Source organism: Dromiciops gliroides, chromosome 3 (genome assembly GCF_019393635.1).
Source record: "Dromiciops gliroides isolate mDroGli1 chromosome 3, mDroGli1.pri, whole genome shotgun sequence".
NCBI classification, from domain to species: Eukaryota; Metazoa; Chordata; class Mammalia; order Microbiotheria; family Microbiotheriidae; genus Dromiciops; species Dromiciops gliroides.
This window is the reverse complement of record NC_057863.1, coordinates 651,633,784-651,653,001: the sequence shown is the minus strand read 5'-3', so window position 1 is coordinate 651,653,001 and position 19,218 is coordinate 651,633,784. Positions and strand designations below refer to the sequence as shown.

Here is a 19,218-nt window from a genome sequence, read left to right as displayed (position 1 = left end):
TCTGAAGTGAATCAACTAATCAATCACTTAATATCAGTTTAAAGTAGGTATTAAGGGACTTTCCTTTAAACTCCCCACAATGTGTGAAAAAGCTTTGGTCAATTTGAAGGCATTCTAGTACATTTCGCCATTGGATGAAAGCAGATGTCCACAAGGGAAGCATCATGGGAGTGAGTGAAAGAAGCAGATGCACCAGGAGGGCAGCCCAGGGCCGGCAGACTCCCAGCTTGGGAGGGCCTTGAGGAGGCCTACCTTGGTACATAAAGCAGAGGATGGTGGGGGCCCCAGAGGAGAGCCCTGGGGGAGTGTTCTACTTCTCCCACCCACAGCCCAAACTGTCAGCATGATGAGTGGGAGCTGGAAGAATGAGATAAGGGGAGCTTTGGACTGACTAGTCTGTGCATGAGCTTATCCTCCCCTTGCCCTGACTTGACAGTAAGATCCTTGAGGGCACACAGATCATCCTTGTTTTCTTTCACTCAGCAGCACTTTGCCCAGTACCTGCCACAGGGCAGCCCTTCACATGTCCTGGCAGAGCCTATAATCAATAGCTTGGAGGACGGGGCCTCAGCTGCCTCAATGACCCATATTAAGGGCTGCTAAAAGAGTCCAGCAGTTCCCAAGGGAAAAGAATGGGGCTTTGGCCATCTCCTTGCTGCTGACGCTGTGGTTGGTGCTCTTGTCTTTTCCCCACCTTGGCTGCATTGTTCCTCCTCCAATGTCAAGCATCTTCCTGGGATCCTGTCTTTCCGTTGTCCTCTTTGATAAAAATGTAAACTTCCATAAAGAGTGGGAATCCTTTGGGTTCCACATGCATGTTCATTTCTCTCATAATAAACCTGGTTTGAACATGTCTCATGACCTTGTGATTGCCTACTGACACTTGGCTATTGTTTTTATTGATACTGAATCCTAAGAAGGTGAAAGAGAAGACAGAAATGTCCCATGATAATCAGAATATTCATGACAAAATTGTGGTGGCAAAAATACCATGATGAGCACAAAGAAATGGGAAAGGGTCTATGTAAGGTGATGGGAAGTCTGACTAAGTTATGTCAGATGAAAATACTGGAATATGGTGGTATAAAATTGAAGTGTGAGGGGGCAGCTAGGTGGTGCAGTGGATAAAACACCAGCCCTGGATTCAGGGGGACCTGAGTTCAAAATCGGCCTCAGACACTTGACACTTACTAGCTGTGTGACCATGGGTAAGTCACTTAACCCTCATTGCCCTGGAAAAAAAGAAAGAAAGAAAGTGTGGATATATGAATGCAGAGAAACATAGGAAGATCAGTATGAACTGTGAGCAAAGACCACAGGAATCCCCACACAAAGAACTGGCCTTCTGTTAAGAGTCACCAGGCATTTATTAAGCCCTTACTGTGTGTCAGCCACTGTGCTAATCAGGGAGGATGCCAAGAAAGGCAGAACCAGCCCCCATCTATGAGGAATCGTCATTCTCATGGGAAAACACGATTGGAGAGTTCTTGGAGGGGAGTAAAGTCGTAATAATGAATGTCACCGTTTGTGTAGCCCTTCAAGGTCTGCAAAGCACTTCAGAAATATCACATTGACTCCTCCCCACAGGCAGGGAGGAAGGTGCTGTTATTAGCCCCATTTTACAGAGAGGAAAACTGAGGCTCACCCAGGGGAAAGGCCCTGCAGGAAATGCCTGGGGCAGGATTTCACCTCAGGTGTTGCTGATCCCAGCTCAGTTACACAGGACAGGGGCAGCTGTGTGTGATGGGCGGCCCCTGCTCTGGCCCAGGCACTGGTCTCTGCACCCCTACATACCCTCTCTTCCAGACAACATCCCTGGCCACAGGCTGTGCACCAGCTCTGTCCTCCCCCAGCCCTTGAGTCCTGAATATCCCTGGAGCTGCCCCAGGACAGGAGGCCCCTCCCCACTGAGCCCAGCTAAGGAGGACAGGAGCCCATTGGGGAAGACCACAGGGCTTCCTCTTCTGAGGACAGGCCTCCCTCTCTGTCCACCCAGGGGCTTCCTCTTTTATCTTCCTCTTTGCCCTGAGCCTGACAGAGATGACCAGAGGGACCCTTGGTGTTGGGAGAGTGACACCGTGCCCCAAGAACTTGGTTCTCTGCTGCCCCAGAGATGCTGCTGCTGCTGCTGCTGCTGCCCCTGCTCTGGGAGGGTGAGTGGGGCTGGGGCAGAGGGAGACTGGGCTGAGGGGGGTGTGAAGAGTTATAAGTGCTGACCAGGCCTCTGTCTGCCCTCAGGGTCCTCGCCCCAGACACTGGATATGCAGCCCTGGGTGAGTGTGCAGGAGGGGCTGTGTGCCCAAGTCCCCTGCACCTTCAACTACTCCTCATCCTTTAACAGCAACCCAGTTTATGGCTATTGGTTCAGTGAAAGGACTGATCTTTACCGTGGGACTCCTGTGGCCACAAATGACCCATTTCGGATGGTGGAGGGGACAGCCCAGGGGAGATTCCATCTCCTTGGGGATCCCAGGAAGAACAACTGCTCTCTCAGCATCACAGACGCCCACTTCTCAGACAGTGGCAGATACTACTTCCGTGTTGAAAATGGACATGAAAAATACAGTTACACATGGGAGCCACTTTCTGTGACTGTGACAGGTAGGAGGCTCCTGTCATTGAGGTTCTCAGGGTGTGGGACAGGAAGGTCTGGGGAAAGGACTGGCTTTGGTGACCTCTCAAACTCCATGTGGGGAGGGTGAGAGACCATGGAGCACAGTTGGGGACCCCACTTAGGGAGGGAGCAAACGCAGGGCAGGGTCTGAAGAACAAGCCTGAAGCTCCAGAGCTACAAAGGGCTAGAACGTGGTGGGCTCTTTTTTGGTAGCCACTAGGCCCTGGGCAAGGCTGAGAGGGGCCAGGTTTGTGCTGGAAAGAAGCCTGTATCTGCTGCAAAAGGAACTAGGTTCACATCCCAGATTTCCCCACTCCTTCTCCTTTTACCATGTGAATTCCCCCTCCCTCTATGACTCAGTTTCCTCTTATGTCAAATGAAGGCGTTGTTCTCTCTTGTTTTTAATGGAACTTCCTCTTGCCCTCTAATCTCTGAGTGTCTCAGGCCCTGAAGATGGCAGGGGAGGCTCCTGGCAAGGATTAGGGGCACCAAGGGTGTCATACTATGAGGGGACACCTGAGGGACCTGGGGGATGGTGCAGGTACCAGCATCTGCAAGGACACTTGTGCTCTCATTCCCCTCCCCCTCTCCTGGCTCACTGTCTCTCTCCTCTCCAGGCTTGATCCAGAAGCCAGACATCAGCGTTCCAGAGGTGCTAGAGTCAGGGAAATCAGTGACTCTGAAGTGCACATTTCCCTCGGACTGTGGGGAAAATAGGGCCTTCAAGTTCTCCTGGAGGGGGGCTGCCCTCTCCTCCCAGCCAGGAAGCTCTGGGACCTCCCACTCCTCAGAGGTCTCCTTCATCCCTGGGCACCAGCATCATGGCACCAGCCTCACCTGTCAGCTGACCTTGCCTGGAGGCCGTTTGAGAACAGAGAGAACCGTCCAACTCAATATGTCTTGTGAGTGCTGGGGCAGGAGGTCTGCTTCCTCCAAGGAAGGGGGGCTAGGGAGGGCTGCATCAAGATGCCAGGGTCCTGGTGCAGCCCTGGGAAGCCAGATGACTTTTATCTAGATCAGGACAGGAAAAGCTGCTTCCCAGCAGAGACAAAGCCCCTTCTTGGCCTGGGGGGTAGGGGGGAAGTTTGTGGAGGGCAATAGTTGCAGTGACAACTTTTGGGGGCTTCCCACCTCATCTGGGCCCTGGGTGAAAAGCAGCCTGAGTGAGAAGGTAGATCCCAGCTACAACCTCAGTCCCTACTGTGAGGTGAGGACCCTCTATGGAAAGGACAGACTCAGGGTCTGGCTGATGCCAGGTAAGAAGTCTGGGCCTCCTGGAAGAAGGCAGAGCTTTGAGGGGGCTGATTCAGGGGGCAGGTGGGTCCCAGAGGAGAGAGCTGAGGCTGAGGGATGGCAGGGGCTGCCTCAAGAGACCAGTGAGGGGTCCTGGGCAGAGCCCAGAACAGGAGTCAGGGAGCTGAGCCAGGAGACCTCTGTTTGAAGCACACTAGCCTTCATCTCTCCATCTTTTGCCCAAGAAGACAGCAGACTGTGATTGCCACAAGCTTTGCTAAAATCCCAGGAGGCTTGGTTTTCAATCGGCCCCCAATCTACTAACCTGGTCTGGGGGGATTTAGGATCCATACCTCAGTTGGGAAACACCCCCCAGCATGTGAACTGACACCTGCCCAGAGGAATTAGTTATGGCTTGTCCTTCCTTCTGGAAGAGGACCATGACATCAGGGTGATGTCATGACTCGTACTGAATTGGATTTAAGGGAGGGTGGGCTGTGCGAGGTCACCAGTCTCCCTGTCTCCTCCAGAGGCATCTGGGTCCAGTCACAGGATATGCATCGGGACAACTGCAGATGGCCCTGGATGTTTAAGGCAAATGAGGTTTAGTCACTTGCCCAGGGTCACAGAGCTAGTAAGTCTGAGGTGACATTTGAATTCAGGTCCTCCAACTTCAGTGCCAGTGCTCTGTCCACTTCGTCACTTAGCTGCCCCTAGAGGAACGTGGTCATTTAAATAATGGGCAGACATGATTGCTGAGCCTCTCTCCATAACATACAAAATATCATGGATTATGGGAGAGGACCAATAGTATTAGAGATGGGCAAGTGTCCTGAGTTGTTTTTAAAGGGGAAAAGAACAGAACATACAAACTATATTCCAGGGACCTTGACTTCCATATTTGTAAAGTCTGAGGAAGGAATAGTAAATGGGTGGTTGATGAACAGTGAGAAAGGGGAACTGTGATGGCAAAGCCTCAGTGAGATTCACCAAGAGCAGGCCAGGACTTCCCAAACTCATAATTTGGATCTGGTCCTAACCTGGCAGAGGGGAGGAATACCCGAGATAAAGTCTACCTTGATTTCAGCCCAGCACTGGGGAGAGCATTTATGACCTTCTTGTGGAGAAGGAAAACTGGGGATTGATGCCAGCAGAACTGGCCATGGACAAGCAGGCAAGCTCACTGGGCTGGAGTTCATGGAGGCCGTGCCCTTCCACATGCCCCGTCCCTCCACAAGTGCTTCCCTTGTTCCTTGCTTTGGAACCAGGGCTTCCTTTGTGTCTCGCCATCCTGTAGCCTCTGCCTCATGCTCCAATATACTTCAAAGATGACCCCAAGCAGCAGTCATGAGTCCCCTGTGCTGCTTCCTTCATTACCTGAGCATCCAAGATTAACTTTGTCAGGGTTAGGACTCACATCCTTGAGGACAGACAGATGCGGGCTTTTCATCTTTCTCCCCATGTGTCTTATGTGAAGTCAAGTCAGCAAACATTTATTAAACCTCTACTAGGTACCTGGGGCCTGTGTATCTGTGTAGGGATGGTTGGAGTGTTCTGGAAGGTCAGACCTCTGGGGGAAGGCTGCTCATCCACCTTGGGTGTCCTCCTGAGTCACCCAATGTCACCTGTGGCTCCAAGAAGCTGTAGCCTCCTGGGGGCCACACTCTGGTGAAACCTTCTTGGAAGAAGGAATAAATGAGGGAAAGGGTAACTGAGAGTCCTCAAACCCCTCACTGACTTATGTGGGTGTTGACCCTAAGCATGGGGAGTCTGCCCCAGGCAGGATGGGAAGGTGAGAACAGGGTTTTCTGGTGGCCATGAAGGCAGCTAAAGCAGGAGATGGGGGGGGGGTGGTGTGCAGAGGTTGGTCAGACACCACAGATGCCAAGGTCATCTATCACCTCCTGGGTCACCTCCAGTGGTCCTGACTTCTGTCCTGCCACTGGACTTGGAGGACTGGCAGAGAGAGGGAGGCTGTGACTCTGGGCAGCTCTGCCTCACATCCAATTCATGCACAAGTCAGGACATGCCCTGTGATGTCATTGACCTTCTAAGAGATAAAGAGACGACCAGGAGCAATCACAGGGCTAAGAGTTGGGGAGAAAAAGAGGCAAAGGACAGTCCCTGTGTCAAGAGTGTCCCAGTCTGCTGGGGGAGATGACACGCAGACGGCTGGGTCTGACAAACGCTCCATATGGAAACATTGGAAGAATTTCCCAGGGATGACACTGACATGAATGCTCATTTCCCTGTTAATTGTTTTTATTCTGTTATTCCCTGGTGAAGAATCAGTGTCTTTGAAGAGAAAACAGAAGCAAAATCACAGCTGAGAGAAACTGCAATTTATGATGATAGAGCTAAGGTTTCCCTCTAAGGAATAAATCTAGAACATGGGATTTCAGAGCTGGGAGGGGTCTTAGAACATGGACTAGAATATTAGAGGCCAAAGGGGACTTAGAACATAGCCTATAGAATGTTTGGGCTGGAGGGACCTTAGAACATGAGGCATCAGGACTGTCAGGAGCCTTGAGCTGAGAACATAAACTGTGCCTAGGACTGCGTTTCTGCTGGTCATGGAGGGCCAGTCCCTCCCTCAGTCTCCCTTCAGAGGGCTGAGCTGGGCCCACAGACATGCCTTCCTCCCAGGCCTCTGATGCCAGAAGCTCTGCCCCCAGGGCAGCTGATGAAGGGGCACCCACTTGCCAAGCCCATCCCAGCCCCCTGAGTGTCTCTGTGTGCCCAGAGAAAGGGAGGGGGAGGGGGCTAGATAAGTGGACACTGTCAGGCTTGGGGGAGAGGGGGCAGTGCTGTGGGCCCCTTGGGGCAGAGATCCCTCTCCTGTGCTCCCCACTGGGAGACCAGCTGAGAGGGAGCAATGACTTGTTAGTCATTTGTGGCAGAGACACAGTGCCAGGGGCAGCCAGGACTGGGGTGCTTGGATGAGGGCATAGATGCCGAGGACAGATGAGAATGTCTGGGGGTCAGTTTGTGGGGGCAGCAGCAGAGAGATTTTTTTTTAAAAAAAGGAAAACATCCTCATTTCAATAAAAAAAAATTACTGTGAAAATTGGAAAGTAGTCTGGCAGAAATTGGTCCTCGACCAACATCTTCTACCATGTTCTCTAAACGAATGTTAACTTAATATTAATGATCAGAATATTTTTTTTTAAATTGAAAAGAAGCTGGTCACATGCTTTTCACATTTACATGTAGCAGATGTACTCTTTTTTTTTTTTTTTTGCAGGGCAATGAGGGTTAAGTGACTTGCCCAGGGTCACACAGCTAGTGTCAAGTGTCTGAGGCCGGATTTGAACTCAGGTTGTCCTGAATCCAGGGCCAGAGCTTTAACCACTGCGCCATCTAGCTGCCCCCAAGCAGATGTACTCTTAACCAAACAAGAGATATAGGCAATTAGAAAATATAACTTTGAGTACATGAATAGGAAAAGCTTTTGCACATGTTCTTTTTTTCAGACAAAATATACAAAAGTACGTTGATGCTTTTACCTTTGTGAAAAATCAGAACCTATTTTAATACAGGTTAAACACAATTTGAAGACAATGACAATCTCTTTGAAATAAAAACCCATACAATTAATTTCAAAATGTAGATACAATGGCATAAAAAGAAACCTTTATGCAGCATTTGAACTGAAATTATTTCTCTGGGGGAATCTAGAACATTTCTGGTTTCAATATCTCAAATCCCCAAATGTCATATTAATATCTTGCTGCCTAATTCTACATTCTTGCAAAATGTGTCCCCGTTTATGGAAATAGAAACAGGTTCTTGAAGTCTGATGATGCCTGTCTTGCATATCTTTATTTGACCTGAGCTTCTCTTGTTTGATATCTAACTTTTCTTTGGTACTTGCGGAACAAGCTTCTCTTGTTTTTCTTTAACCCCTTTGTTTTCTCTGTTGGTCCTTTCATAATAATGCAAATACTTTATAAGGTTTTTAATTAAAGACAAAAGCAGATGAACAAAATGATTGTAAATGAAATTTCAATTTAAAGGATTTTCCTCTAAGGAAAGGTTGGCTAATAGGAAATACAGCTAAGGTTGGCTAATAGGAAATAGGGGGAGAGTTAGAGCAGGCAGCGTCAGAATTATGGGATGGCTCTGCCACAGGAGCTGGCGAAGTGGGGATAGAGGGCTCAGCCCTAGCACTGAGTGGCCCTCTGCTAGGCCAGGCAACAGGTGGGGTGGCTAGAGTGGTGGCAGGCTGCTGCTGGCCCAGCCACAGGTGGGGAGACAAAAGGTTACTCTGGCAACAGAGCAGAAGCTAGAATGGCTGGCAGGGGGGCAGGCCCCTGTATAAGGATCTCTTGAAGGGAGAGAATTGGGGGCTTTTCTGTCTCCTCTGAAAGCAGGTTTTCATCTGCGGTTGGTGTAGAAGAAAAAGAGGGAGAGCTAGAGCCTAAAGCATCTGGAGTCAAAGACAGTCTTTTGGTAGGGGCCAAAGGGAGGCTGGGAGAGGAATTCACAGGAGGAGAAGAAGAATCCCGCTTCTCCTTCTGAGCTACATGAGTAGCTTTCCTAAGGGAGACCCCTGGGGAATATAATAGGGTTTGGTATTTTTAATCCCCATATTGCAATTCGAAATTTACCTGAAATGCACATACACCCACAAATCTAACAGGGTCTTATAAAGGAACAGTCTAAAATTGTCTCCAAAAAACCCTTTCCCTCATATATCCCTGTTTGTCTAATTAACTAGATTAAAGTCTGAGAAAAGAAACCAGGTACTTGGGGGAGGGGGGGTCGCTGGAAAAGGCACCTGGAGATTTAAAGACAAAGGCACATAAAATCTGCAAGAATAGGTGAGACATAGAAATGTAGAATTGCTTACCCAGCTTGCTTGAAGAGAAGATCAGAAGATTTCAGGGTCTGAAATGCCCTTCCTGGTGAGTCAACTGTGTCCTTTGAAATTAGATGGGGGTGCCTGTCTCTATTCTAGGTTTTAGAAAACTTAAGCTGGGGTTTCTAATATATTGCTACTTATAACATAGAGGCTACTACACCAATTTTGGGCATTAAGCCTTTATTAAAGCATATTAAATGTTAGTAAAGAGAGAGAGCACATGGTTCTGGAAGTTCAGAAGCCCTACATACCTAGGATAGAGGGGAGAGAAAAGAGAGCATCAAGGGAGCCTGAGATCCTCCTCTCTAAGGGATTTTATCCTCCTGCAGGTAGAGGTGGGTCAATGCACATTAATCCAAGCTAATTGGCCAGTAACATTCAAGTCCATTGATTGGCATCACTTGAGGGTGGTCTTGGCAAGTTAACTTCCTTTAGGTAGTCAGGAAGGTCAATCTACATTTCCTTTTCAATTCTCTTGACTCTGGACTGGCCTTAAAAAATTCAGGCAAGGCTCTCTCAAGTGGGGAGCCCTCTGGGCTCCCCCCAAAACCATTATTTTCTAACCCATTTTTCACAATTCCTTCAGAGTTGTCTTGGATCATTGTATTGTTGAAAATAACTGTCATTCACAGAAGATCATCTTACAATATTGCTGTTATTTTGTATACAGTACATTTTACTTTGCATCAGCTGATGGAAGTCCTTCCAAACTTCTGTGATAGCATCATGCTCATCATTTCTTATAGCACAATAGTGTTCCATTACAATCTAATCCCACAGTTTGTTCAGCCATTCTCCAATTGATGGGCACCTCCTCAATTTGCATTCAACGTTTTGTTTTTTATCTCTTTTTGCATAGTGACCTGGTATAGTAGTGGTATTACTAGGTCCAAGAGTATGCATAGTTTATAGCCCTTTGGCCATAGTTCCAACCTGTTCTACAGAATGTTTGAATCGGTTTACAACTTCATCAAAGGTATATTAATGTCTCATTTCACCCATATCTTCTACATCTGTTATTTTCCTCTGCTGTCCTATTATCCAATCTAATAGGTATGAGGCAGTATCCCAGAATTGTTTTGACCTGCATCTCTCCAATCAATAGTGAGTTAGAGCATAGTTTTTTGTTTTTGTTTTTGATATAGCTATAGGTAGCATTGACTACTTCATCTGAATACTTCATATCCTTTGATCAACTATCAATTGGTTAATGGCTCTTATTTTCACAAATTTGACTTGGTTCTCTATGTGTTTGAGAACTGAGTCCTGTCAAACAAACTTGCTTCAATTTTTTTTTCACCATTACTATTGCTAACTGTATTTCCCTCCATCCTAGGACCTCCCCATGTCATTCACTCTATTTTCTATCTCCTTTCACCCTATCCCTCCTCAAAAGTGTTTTGTTTCTGACAGACCCCTCCCTCAACCTGCCCTCCCTGCTTTCACCCTCCCCCCTGCCATCTCCTTCTCCTCCTACTTTTCCTGCAGGGTAAGATAGATTACTATACCCTATTGAGTGTTTATGTTATACCCTCTTTGAGCCAATTCTGATGAGAGTAAGGTTCACTCACTCCCCAACACCTTCCCCATCTTCTCCTCCACTGTATAAGCTTTTTTTTTTTTTTGGTTTCTTTTATGTGAGATATTTTATCCCATTAGATCTCTCCCTTTCCTGTTTCCCCAGTGCACTCCACTCACCCCTTAATTTTATTTTTTAAAGATATCATCCCTTCATATTCAACTCATACCTGCGCCCACTGTCTAAATATACTCCACCCAGCTGCCCTAATAATGAGAAAGTTCTTATGAGGTACAAGTATAATATTCCCATGTAAGAATAGAAACAATTTACCATTTTAATATCCCTTATGATTTATTTGTCCTGATTCTATTTTTATGCTTCTCTAGAGTCTTCTATTTGAAATTCAAAATTTCTATTTAGCTCAGGTCTTTTCATCAAGAAAGCCAGAAAGTCCTCTCTTTCATTGAATTCCCATTTTTCCCCCTGAAGGATTATGATCATTTTTGCTGGGAAGGTGATTCTTGGTTGTTATCTCAGTTTCTTTGCCCTCCAGAATATCATATTCCAAGCCCTCTGATCCTTTAAGGTAGAAGTTGCTAGATCTTGTTTTATCCTGACTGTGGCTACACAATACTTGAATTGTTTCTTTCTGACTGCTTGCAATATTTTCTCCCTAACTGGGAGCTCTGTGATTTGGCTATAATATTCCTGGGAGTTTTCATTTTGAGATCTGTTTCAGGAGGAGATTGGTGGATTTTTTCAGTTTGTATTTTACCTTCTGCTTCTAAAATATCAGGGAAATTTTCCCTGGCAATTTCTTGGAAGATGATGTCTAAGCTCTTTTATTTTGATCATCGCTTTCTGGTACTCCAAAAATTTTCAGATTATCTCTCCTGGATCTATTTTCCAGATCAGTTGTTTTTCCAATAAGATATTTCACATTGCTTGTCCATTCTTTTGGTTTTACTTTATTGTTTCTTGATTTCTCAATTTCTCAGTCCTAACTTTTAAGCAAATTTTAAGCAATTATTTTCCATTTTTTCTTTTCTTTTCTTCCTCCCTCCATCCCTCCATTCCTTTCTTCCTTCCTTCCTTCTTTCCTTTTCCTAGTCTATTTCTTGACTCTTTGTTTAAGTGCAGGCACTGCTTCCAGGGTGGAGGGCTCACTGGGCCAAGCTTCAGGGTGTTTGAGCAGCTGTTCTCCAAGATACTCCTAAGAATCTGTAACTCTTTCGTTCTTCCAAGGTGCTATGATTTCAGGAGTGGTCTATTTACCAGTCTCCTGGCCTATGCTCTGGTCTGCAATCTGCTTCTCTGTCCTGGAACTATGAACAGAGTCCTGCTTCAATGTGGTTGTGGCTGCAGGCTCTTGTGTGCTTCTACTCCTCCCCTTCCTGGGACTGCCACCAAAGACTGTGGCCTGGATGTGAGGGGGGCAAAACAACAGAGTCCAGACTCAGTGCCAGCAAAGAGACCCTTGTAATCTCCCCCTGACCTATGTCTTTACCCCCTCACTGTCTGTGAGCTGCCCCTGCATACCCTCTCTTCAGGGCATACCTGTGGTGATTGTGGAGGTGGTGGTCACATTTCCCCTACCTTGTTCTGTTCCTGATCTGAGCACACAGCAACCCCAAGAACCAAGCAGGAAGAGATGATTAAAGCAGGGATCAGAGCATGGACCCTTGCCCTGTGCCCACTGGGACAATAAGCCCTCTCTAAACACCTCCTCTCTCCCTCTCCCACAGCCCAGGATAACAGCTCCTGGCCATTGATGTTCACCCTACTGAGGGGAGCACTCATGTGTGCCGGCTTCCTCCTCACTTATGGCCTGACGTGGCTCTATTACACCTGGTGAGTGTGTCTGCCCTCTGACCCCAAGACCATGGCATCCTATGCCCCTCCCTCACTGCCCCAACCCCCTCCTCACTCTGCTTCCCAGAATCATTCCTTGTGCTCAATTCTCACCCCTGCACCCTGCCCCTGGGCTTAAGCCCCTGGCTCTATCCCCTGTGACTCCAACATTGGGGTCATTTCTACCACAGGAAGCCCCCAGAGAAGGAGCACCCACTAGCTCCTGAAGCAGCCCACTCATCTGCGTGACATCCTTTCTTCTGGCCTTGAACCCAGCCAAGACCTGCCTCCTGCACCATATATTTATGAAGGAAATGAGAGAGAAGAAAGAAACAGACAGGACATTTTAGCTCCAGTACAGGAAACAACGAGGCAGCGCGACCAGACAGTTGAAAATTGCTATCAACCCCCTAGATTTTGTGAGTACTGCATGCAAGAAACAAGGGCACTGGTTGAGGGAATGTTGTACTAGAAATCAAGAACTTAATAGGGCAGTGGCCAAGAGCCTTGAGGAATTTTTGGGGGAAAATCAGGATAATTATGGAAACTTTCATCAGAAAAGGAACAATATACTTAAATTTCCTCATGAATACAAAAAGGTACTTAGCAAACATTTTGCTTTTTTGTTTTTGTTTTGCTTTTGACTTTTGTTTCTTTTGGGTTTTTTTTTGTTTGTTTTTTAAATTCAATTTTGTAAACTAAGTGAATTTTCAAAGATATTTTAAGTATATGCTGTGGGTCCATTGGGCCTCAGAAGCTATCACAATTTTTCTTTTTTGAGAGAAGTAAAGGTTTGATGAGCTTGTTTATGGGATTATGTTTTTTTTTTTAAAAAAGAGTTATCGAAACCTGTTGCTTGATTTATCAATGAACATATTGAATATTGAGTCTTGCTGATTGAATTTTTATTTCTTTTTGATAAATTGATTATCACTGTAAGTATCTGTTATTGTCATATTAGATTCATGTAGAAGATGATGTGGTTTACTTGCTAAAAGAAGATTATGTAATAATGCCTAATATTATCAGTCATTAATATTCATTTATCATTTATATGTCATTGTGGTTTTGTATACTCTGGGTATGGTTTGGAATTATTGTATATATTACAAATATATCCTCAGTTATACAGTATAGCACACATTTTTATCATCATATCATCTTTGGTCAAATTAACATGAGATTTATGAATTATGGAAACTTATCATTTCAGAGACTAATTCCTTTTATAATGAGATTGATGCAGGCCCTGGAGAGAATATATGTACAACAGGAGGAGAGATGGGTACACATAAGTCCATGGTTTGCTTATGATGGCGACTATGTAGACCACAATTGCTGGACATAGTCCAGTTTCTTCCTCTCTCCCTCCTAAAATAGCCTGGTGTCATGGAAGCTCCAACACATGAACCTAGTTTAACTCAACTTGTTTTCTTTTTCTTTCCTTCAGTCTGATGGCATGGTCAGAATCCATCCATCTATGGCCTAGCACAATTGCTGGATGTCCTGGAACCATGAAATGTGATATGGTAACCTTTCCACAACATTTTCAGGTGTCATGGACACATTACTAAATTTGGCCTTGATCCAGACACATGGTGGTAAGAAGTGTTATAGACTGTATAACTGCCTCAACTCTGTATTATATGGGTATAAATCCTCCAAAAGGGGGGAATGTAATATAATATATATATATCAAGTTTGAGTATGAGTTATAATGTGAAGAACTCTCACTGTTTAATTTGATCATTGACAATGCTATGCCAAGAATTAGTGAAAATCCAGCAGTTCAACAGCTAAAGAAGTGAGTCCAGAGACAACCAGAGTCTAGACCAGAGTCCAGTTTTCTGGATGACATCCCACCACTCCAAGAAGACAAGATCTCAAAGACTTTGAATGAACAGTTTCATTTTGTTGTTTTTCTTTTTCCCTTCTGTTATTATATACACCATTTGTAATATGTATTCTCTGCAGAGGCCCTCTCTCTTCAAGCCAGTATCAAAGTGCTGGTTCATGATGGACTGCCCCTCTGGACAAAACTTTCCTCTCTCCTTTTTCTATATTGTTATTAATATATTGTTTGTTAGCACAGGGTGTGTTTCATCAAGAAACACCCTGTTCCTCAAAGAAACAAAGAGGGGAATGTGTCAAGATAATGGAACTCAGGGGTTCACCTGGAGGTTGCTCTAAACTGATTGAATTGGGACTGACTGCTGAATGGCTTACTAGATTGTAAGCACATCTGGCGGGTACTTGAGGGTACTTAAGAAAGGCATTGTTCTCAGAAACTAAAAACTTTGAACTTTACATGGAGACCACCTTCGGGTCCAGTGAACCAATGAATTTGAATGATGCTAGCCAATCAGCTTGAAGAACCTCCCAATTCTGGGAGGGGAAGATGAAGGAGGGAGCAGATGCTGGAGAGAGGCTTCTTCTTCTTTTGGTGTGAGACATCGGCGTGGTGGTAGAGAACTTCAAGAGTGGGAGGTTTAGGAAGGTGAGGATCGCCAGGGCACTATATAAATGCTAGCTATAATAATTCAATGGATCATATCTGTAAAGTGCTTGGTAAACTGCCTAGCATGTAATAAGTGATATATAAATATTATAAATTATTATTATTAACTTTGGTTCTGTCTACCTGTAAAGTGCTTAGTGTAGTACCTAGCAAATAGTAAGTGCTATATAAATGTTAGTTGCTGTTGTTATTATTATTATTATTATTATTGAATGGGGTCCTATCTTAGTAAAACCCTGGCACAGTGCCTGGAACATCGTTTTATTAAATGTAGATTTTTTTCTTCTGAAAGGTTATACTCAGGTTGTTTTTGTTTGTTTGTTTGTTTGGGTTTTTTGCAGGTCAACGAGGGTTAAGTGACTTGCCCAGGATCACACAGCTAGTAAGTGTCAAGTGTCTGAGGCTGGATTTGAATTCACGTCCTCCTGAATCCAGGACCAGTGGTTTATCCACTGCCACCTAGCTGCCCCCAGAATGGCTTTTTAAAAATATTGCTACTTATAAATTAGTTGTTATTGTGCCAGTTTAGGTAGTAAACATTTATTATGAAAGTATATTACATATTAGTAAACAATTGACCACATAACATTTCCCTAACTTCTTCACTGGTCCCAGGTTTATGCTCCTAAAAATTACATACCCAACACATTTGGCCAAGAGGGAGAGGAGAGGGTGTGTGTCTAGTTCAATAGCAGCCTAGGAGTGAGAGAGTAACCCTCTTGCAGTCCAAGCCCTTTCCTCCTTCAATAGAGGTGGCTCCTAGACACTGATCAAAGCATCCCTCAATTTTGTTGGTGGACGTGACCCCTGTGGTCCATATTAAAATGAGCTCGACTGTGATGTCATCTGGCAGGTCTAGTACAAAGACAGACCCCCTGAGGGCAAAGGTGAATTCAAATAGATGTGTTTTTAATCTCCTTATTTCACTGAGCTATTCAGCCAGTGAAACCCACATACTTGGGTTCTCTCCAAACACTGATTTCCTCTTCCATCCTCCCTCACCCCAAGCCCAGAATGGATGGACAGAGAGAGTCTGAGGCCTGGGGGGCACAGTCTCCAGGGAGCTCTGCCCTCCCATCTTCCTCAGGGGTGCTGCTACCCACCCCACCCAGGGCTGTGCAGAGTGTGGGGAGGGAGGCAGTGGAGGAGGTTCGGGAGGGGGGACAGAGCTGGGCTGAGGGACCCCAGGGGCTCCTCCTTTGAAGTGCCTGTAGGGGGAGAAAGGGCCAGGCTTCAGAGGTAGGGGGAGGGCCTTGACTTGGGCTTTTCACCTGGGGATTAGAGGGGAAGCTTGGAGTCTGGGCTGGGGCTGGGGCTGGGCTGCGGGGCAGGAAGATGGTGCTGGCCCAGCCTCACCTTCATTGCACAGCCCTACACTGAGGACCTACTGGATACAAGACTAATTCTCAGCCCCAGGGTTTGGATATGAGGCAGGTTCTGCCCTCAGGGGGCTTACACTCTGGATGGGAGTTAGCCTCTCACACAGATCACTGAGACAGGCAAACTCCCAGGGTGACAAATGTATCAGAAAGGGGCAGATGAAGGGCCCTGGGAGAGATGACAGTGTGTGCTGGGCAGGGGGAGCCCAGAAGGCTGCCTGGAGGAGGGGGCTTGGCTGAAGCCTAAGTCATGACAACTGACATTTCTCTAGCTAAGGCTGAGAAAGCCCTGAATAGACATCATCTCATGGGAGCTTCACAGAAAGTGAGGGAGGGAGGGGGGATTTAGGGAGTTTCTCTTTCCATTTCATAGATGAAGAAAACAAGGCTCAGAGAGATTGAACAATGTATTTGCCTATTGTCACCTCCCTGGAGGGTCCCACCCTTGGCCTTCCTGGCTCAGGACCAGGCCTCTAGCCCGAAACCACACTGCTTCCCCTGAGCAGGACAAGTGACCACTCAGCAGCTCAGTAGGCCTGGGGAGGACCATCTAGACCTAAAGGGTCTGAGGGCCCAAGGCCCTGAGCTGGGAGAGAGGAGGCTGAGGGGTCAGACAATGGGGAGTCCAGCCCAGCTGGGGCAGGTTGGGGAGACTCCAAACCCAGGAAGACTCAGCTGAGAAACATGACAGCCCCAGGATTCCTCAGTCCCAGCCTGCATCCAAAGAGGCCTGTGCCTGGACTGAAGGGGTGGGGTCCCCTTGTCCTGGCTCTGATGCAGCACAGCTGGACAACTGTGTTCCCTTCTGGGCACCAGGACTCAGGAGGGACAGTGATCACTTGGGGAGCAATGAGAGGAGGGGAACCAGGCTGGACAAAGGCCTGGAGGTCATGCCATAGGCCAATGAGGGGAAGGGCCTGGGGCTGTTCAGAGGGAGGAGAGAAGGCCCAGGGGAGACCAGAGAACTCTCTTTAGTACTGGAGGGTGGGCCTGAAGCTGGTGGGTCAGTCTGGCCTTGTTTGTTTCCTGAGGGCACAACTGGGGCCCCTGAGTGGCAGGTGCAGGAGGCAGGTCTTGGCTGGGTCCAAGGCCAGAAGCAGGGCTGTCCCACAGACGAGGGGGCTGCTTCAGGTGCTAGTGGGTGCTCTTCCCTGGGGGCTTCCTGTGGGAGAAACAGGCCCAGTGCTGGAGTCACAGGGGGAAGAGCCAGTGGCTTTAGGCCAGTGGGGGCAGGGATGAGAGGTGACTGATTCTGGGAAGCAGAGTGAGGAGGGGTTTGGGGCAGGGAGGGAGGGTCACGGGATGCCATGGTCTTGGAGTCAGAGAGCAGACACACTCACCGGGTGTAACAGAGCCAGGTCAGGCCATAGGTGAGGAGGAAGCTGACCCCCATGAGTGCTCCCTTCAGCAGGGTGAACATCAGTGGCCAGGAGCTGTTGTCCTGGGCAGAGCAGACAGTGGGAGAGGGAGGGAGGGGGTGTTTAGAGGGGACTTATTGTCCCTGATGCCTCAGGTCTTCCCCTCCTCCCTCCCTCACTTCCTCTCAGGTTCCCAGACCCCTCCTTGAATTCCCAAGGCCCAGGCCTGCCAGGCCCTTCTGTAGGGGTGGGAGACAGAGCCCAGGCCAGTGGGCACAGGGCAAGGGCCCAGGCTCTCATCCCTGCCTTCATCCTCTCTTCCTGCCTGGTTCTAGGGGCTGCTGTGTGCTCAGATCAGGGACAGAACAAGGGAGGGGACATGTGCCCAACACCACCATAATCACCACAGGCATGGCCTCAAGGGAGGGTCTGCAGCCCAAACACTTTAGGGGCTGCCCCCCAGAACTCACTCTGCTGCCTCAACCCCTGAAAAGCAGCCCCAGACATTCTCATCTGTCCTCTGCCTCCATGCCTCCACTCAACCACCCCTGTCCTGGCTGCCCCCCAACATCATGTCTCTGACTCCAATGCCTGGCAAGTCATTGCTCCCTCTCAGCTGGTCTCCCAGTGGGGAGCACAGGAGAGGGATCTCTGCCCCAAGGGGCCCACAGCTCTGCTTCCTCTCCCCCCAGCCTCACAGTGTCCACTTATCTAGCCCCCTCCCCCTCCCTTTCTCTGGGCACAGAGACACTCAGGGGGCTGGGATGGGCTTGGCAAGTGGGTGCCCCTTCATCAGCTGCCCTAGGGGCAGAGCTTCTGGCATCAGAGGCCTGGGAGGAAGGCATGTCTGTGGGCCCAGCTCAGCCCTCTGAAGGGAGACTGAGGAAGGGACTGGCCCTCCACCACCAGCAGGAACGCAGTCCTAGGCACAGTTTGTGTTCTCAGCTCAAGGCTCCTGACACTCCTGAGGCCTCATGTTCTAAGGTCCCTCCAGCTCTAATGTTCTGTAGGCTATGTTCTAAGTCCCCAATGACCTCTAATATTCTATTCTGTGTTCTAAGGCCCCTCCCAGCTCTGACCTTCCTTGCTCCCCATCCCCTCCTAACTCCATTGCTCTCTGTTCTCTGTTTCTTCCTTGGAGGGGAAACCTTAGCTCTATCTTCCTAAATTGTAGTTTCTCTCAGCTCTGGTTTTGCTTCTGTTTTATCTTCAAAGATGAATGATTTTTCAACAGGGAAGAATAGAACATAAACAAGTAACAGGGAAAACAAGTAACAGGGAAAACAAGTAACAGGGAAAACAAGTAACAGTGTCGTCCCTGGGAAATTCTTCCACTATTCCCTTATGGAGCGTCTGTCAGACCCAGTTGTCTGCGTGTCATCTCCCCCAGCAGGCTGGGACACTCTTGACACAGGGACTGTCCTCCAGTGCATGACCTCCAGTGAATGCCTCTTTTTCTCCCCAACTCTTAGCCCTGTGATTGCTCCTGGTTGTCTCTTTATCTCTTAGAAGGCCAATGACATCCTAAGGCATGTCCTGACTTGTGCATGAATTGGATGTGAGGCAGAGCTGCCCAGAGTCACAGCCTCCCTTTCTCTGCCAGTCCTCCAAGTCCAGTGGCAGGACAGAAGTCAGGACCACTGGAGGTGACCCAGGAGGTGACAGATGACCTTGGCATCTGTGGTGTCTGACCAAGCTCGGTGCACTCCCCATCTCCTGCTTCAGCCGCCTTCATGGCCACCAGGAAACACCCTTCTCACCTTCCCATCCTGCCTGGGGAAGTCTCCCCATGCTTAGGGTGGACACCCCCATAAATCCCTGAGGGGTTTGAGTCCTTTCACTCTCTATCTCATTTATCCATCTGCCAAGAAGGTTTCCC

General features: G+C 47.7%; 1 protein-coding gene across 1 annotated transcript; it reads left to right on the top strand.

Annotated features, from left to right (window-relative positions):
* The first annotated feature begins 1,511 nt into the window (after window positions 1-1,511).
* On the top strand, window positions 1,512-16,496 carry LOC122748285 (sialic acid-binding Ig-like lectin 14). Its single transcript, XM_043993949.1, has 7 exons — window positions 1,512-1,542; window positions 2,112-2,153; window positions 2,239-2,601; window positions 3,232-3,511; window positions 5,645-5,658; window positions 11,979-12,084; window positions 16,445-16,496. The coding sequence occupies exons 1-7, from the start codon at window positions 1,512-1,514 to the stop codon at window positions 16,494-16,496; spliced, it is 888 nt and encodes a 295-aa protein (XP_043849884.1).
* The last annotated feature ends 2,722 nt before the right edge of the window (window positions 16,497-19,218 follow it).

Excerpts from the sequence above, each read along its gene's own strand:
- LOC122748285 (XM_043993949.1), top strand. The coding sequence starts at position 1,512 with ATGAATGTCACCGTTTGTGTAGCCCTTCAAG. Across the intron at positions 2,154-2,238 it reads GCTGCCCCTGCTCTGGGAGG|GGTCCTCGCCCCAGACACTG; the intron begins GTGAGTGGGGCT and ends GTCTGCCCTCAG. Across the intron at positions 12,085-16,444 it reads ACGTGGCTCTATTACACCTG|GACCAGGCCTCTAGCCCGAA; the intron begins GTGAGTGTGTCT and ends TTCCTGGCTCAG.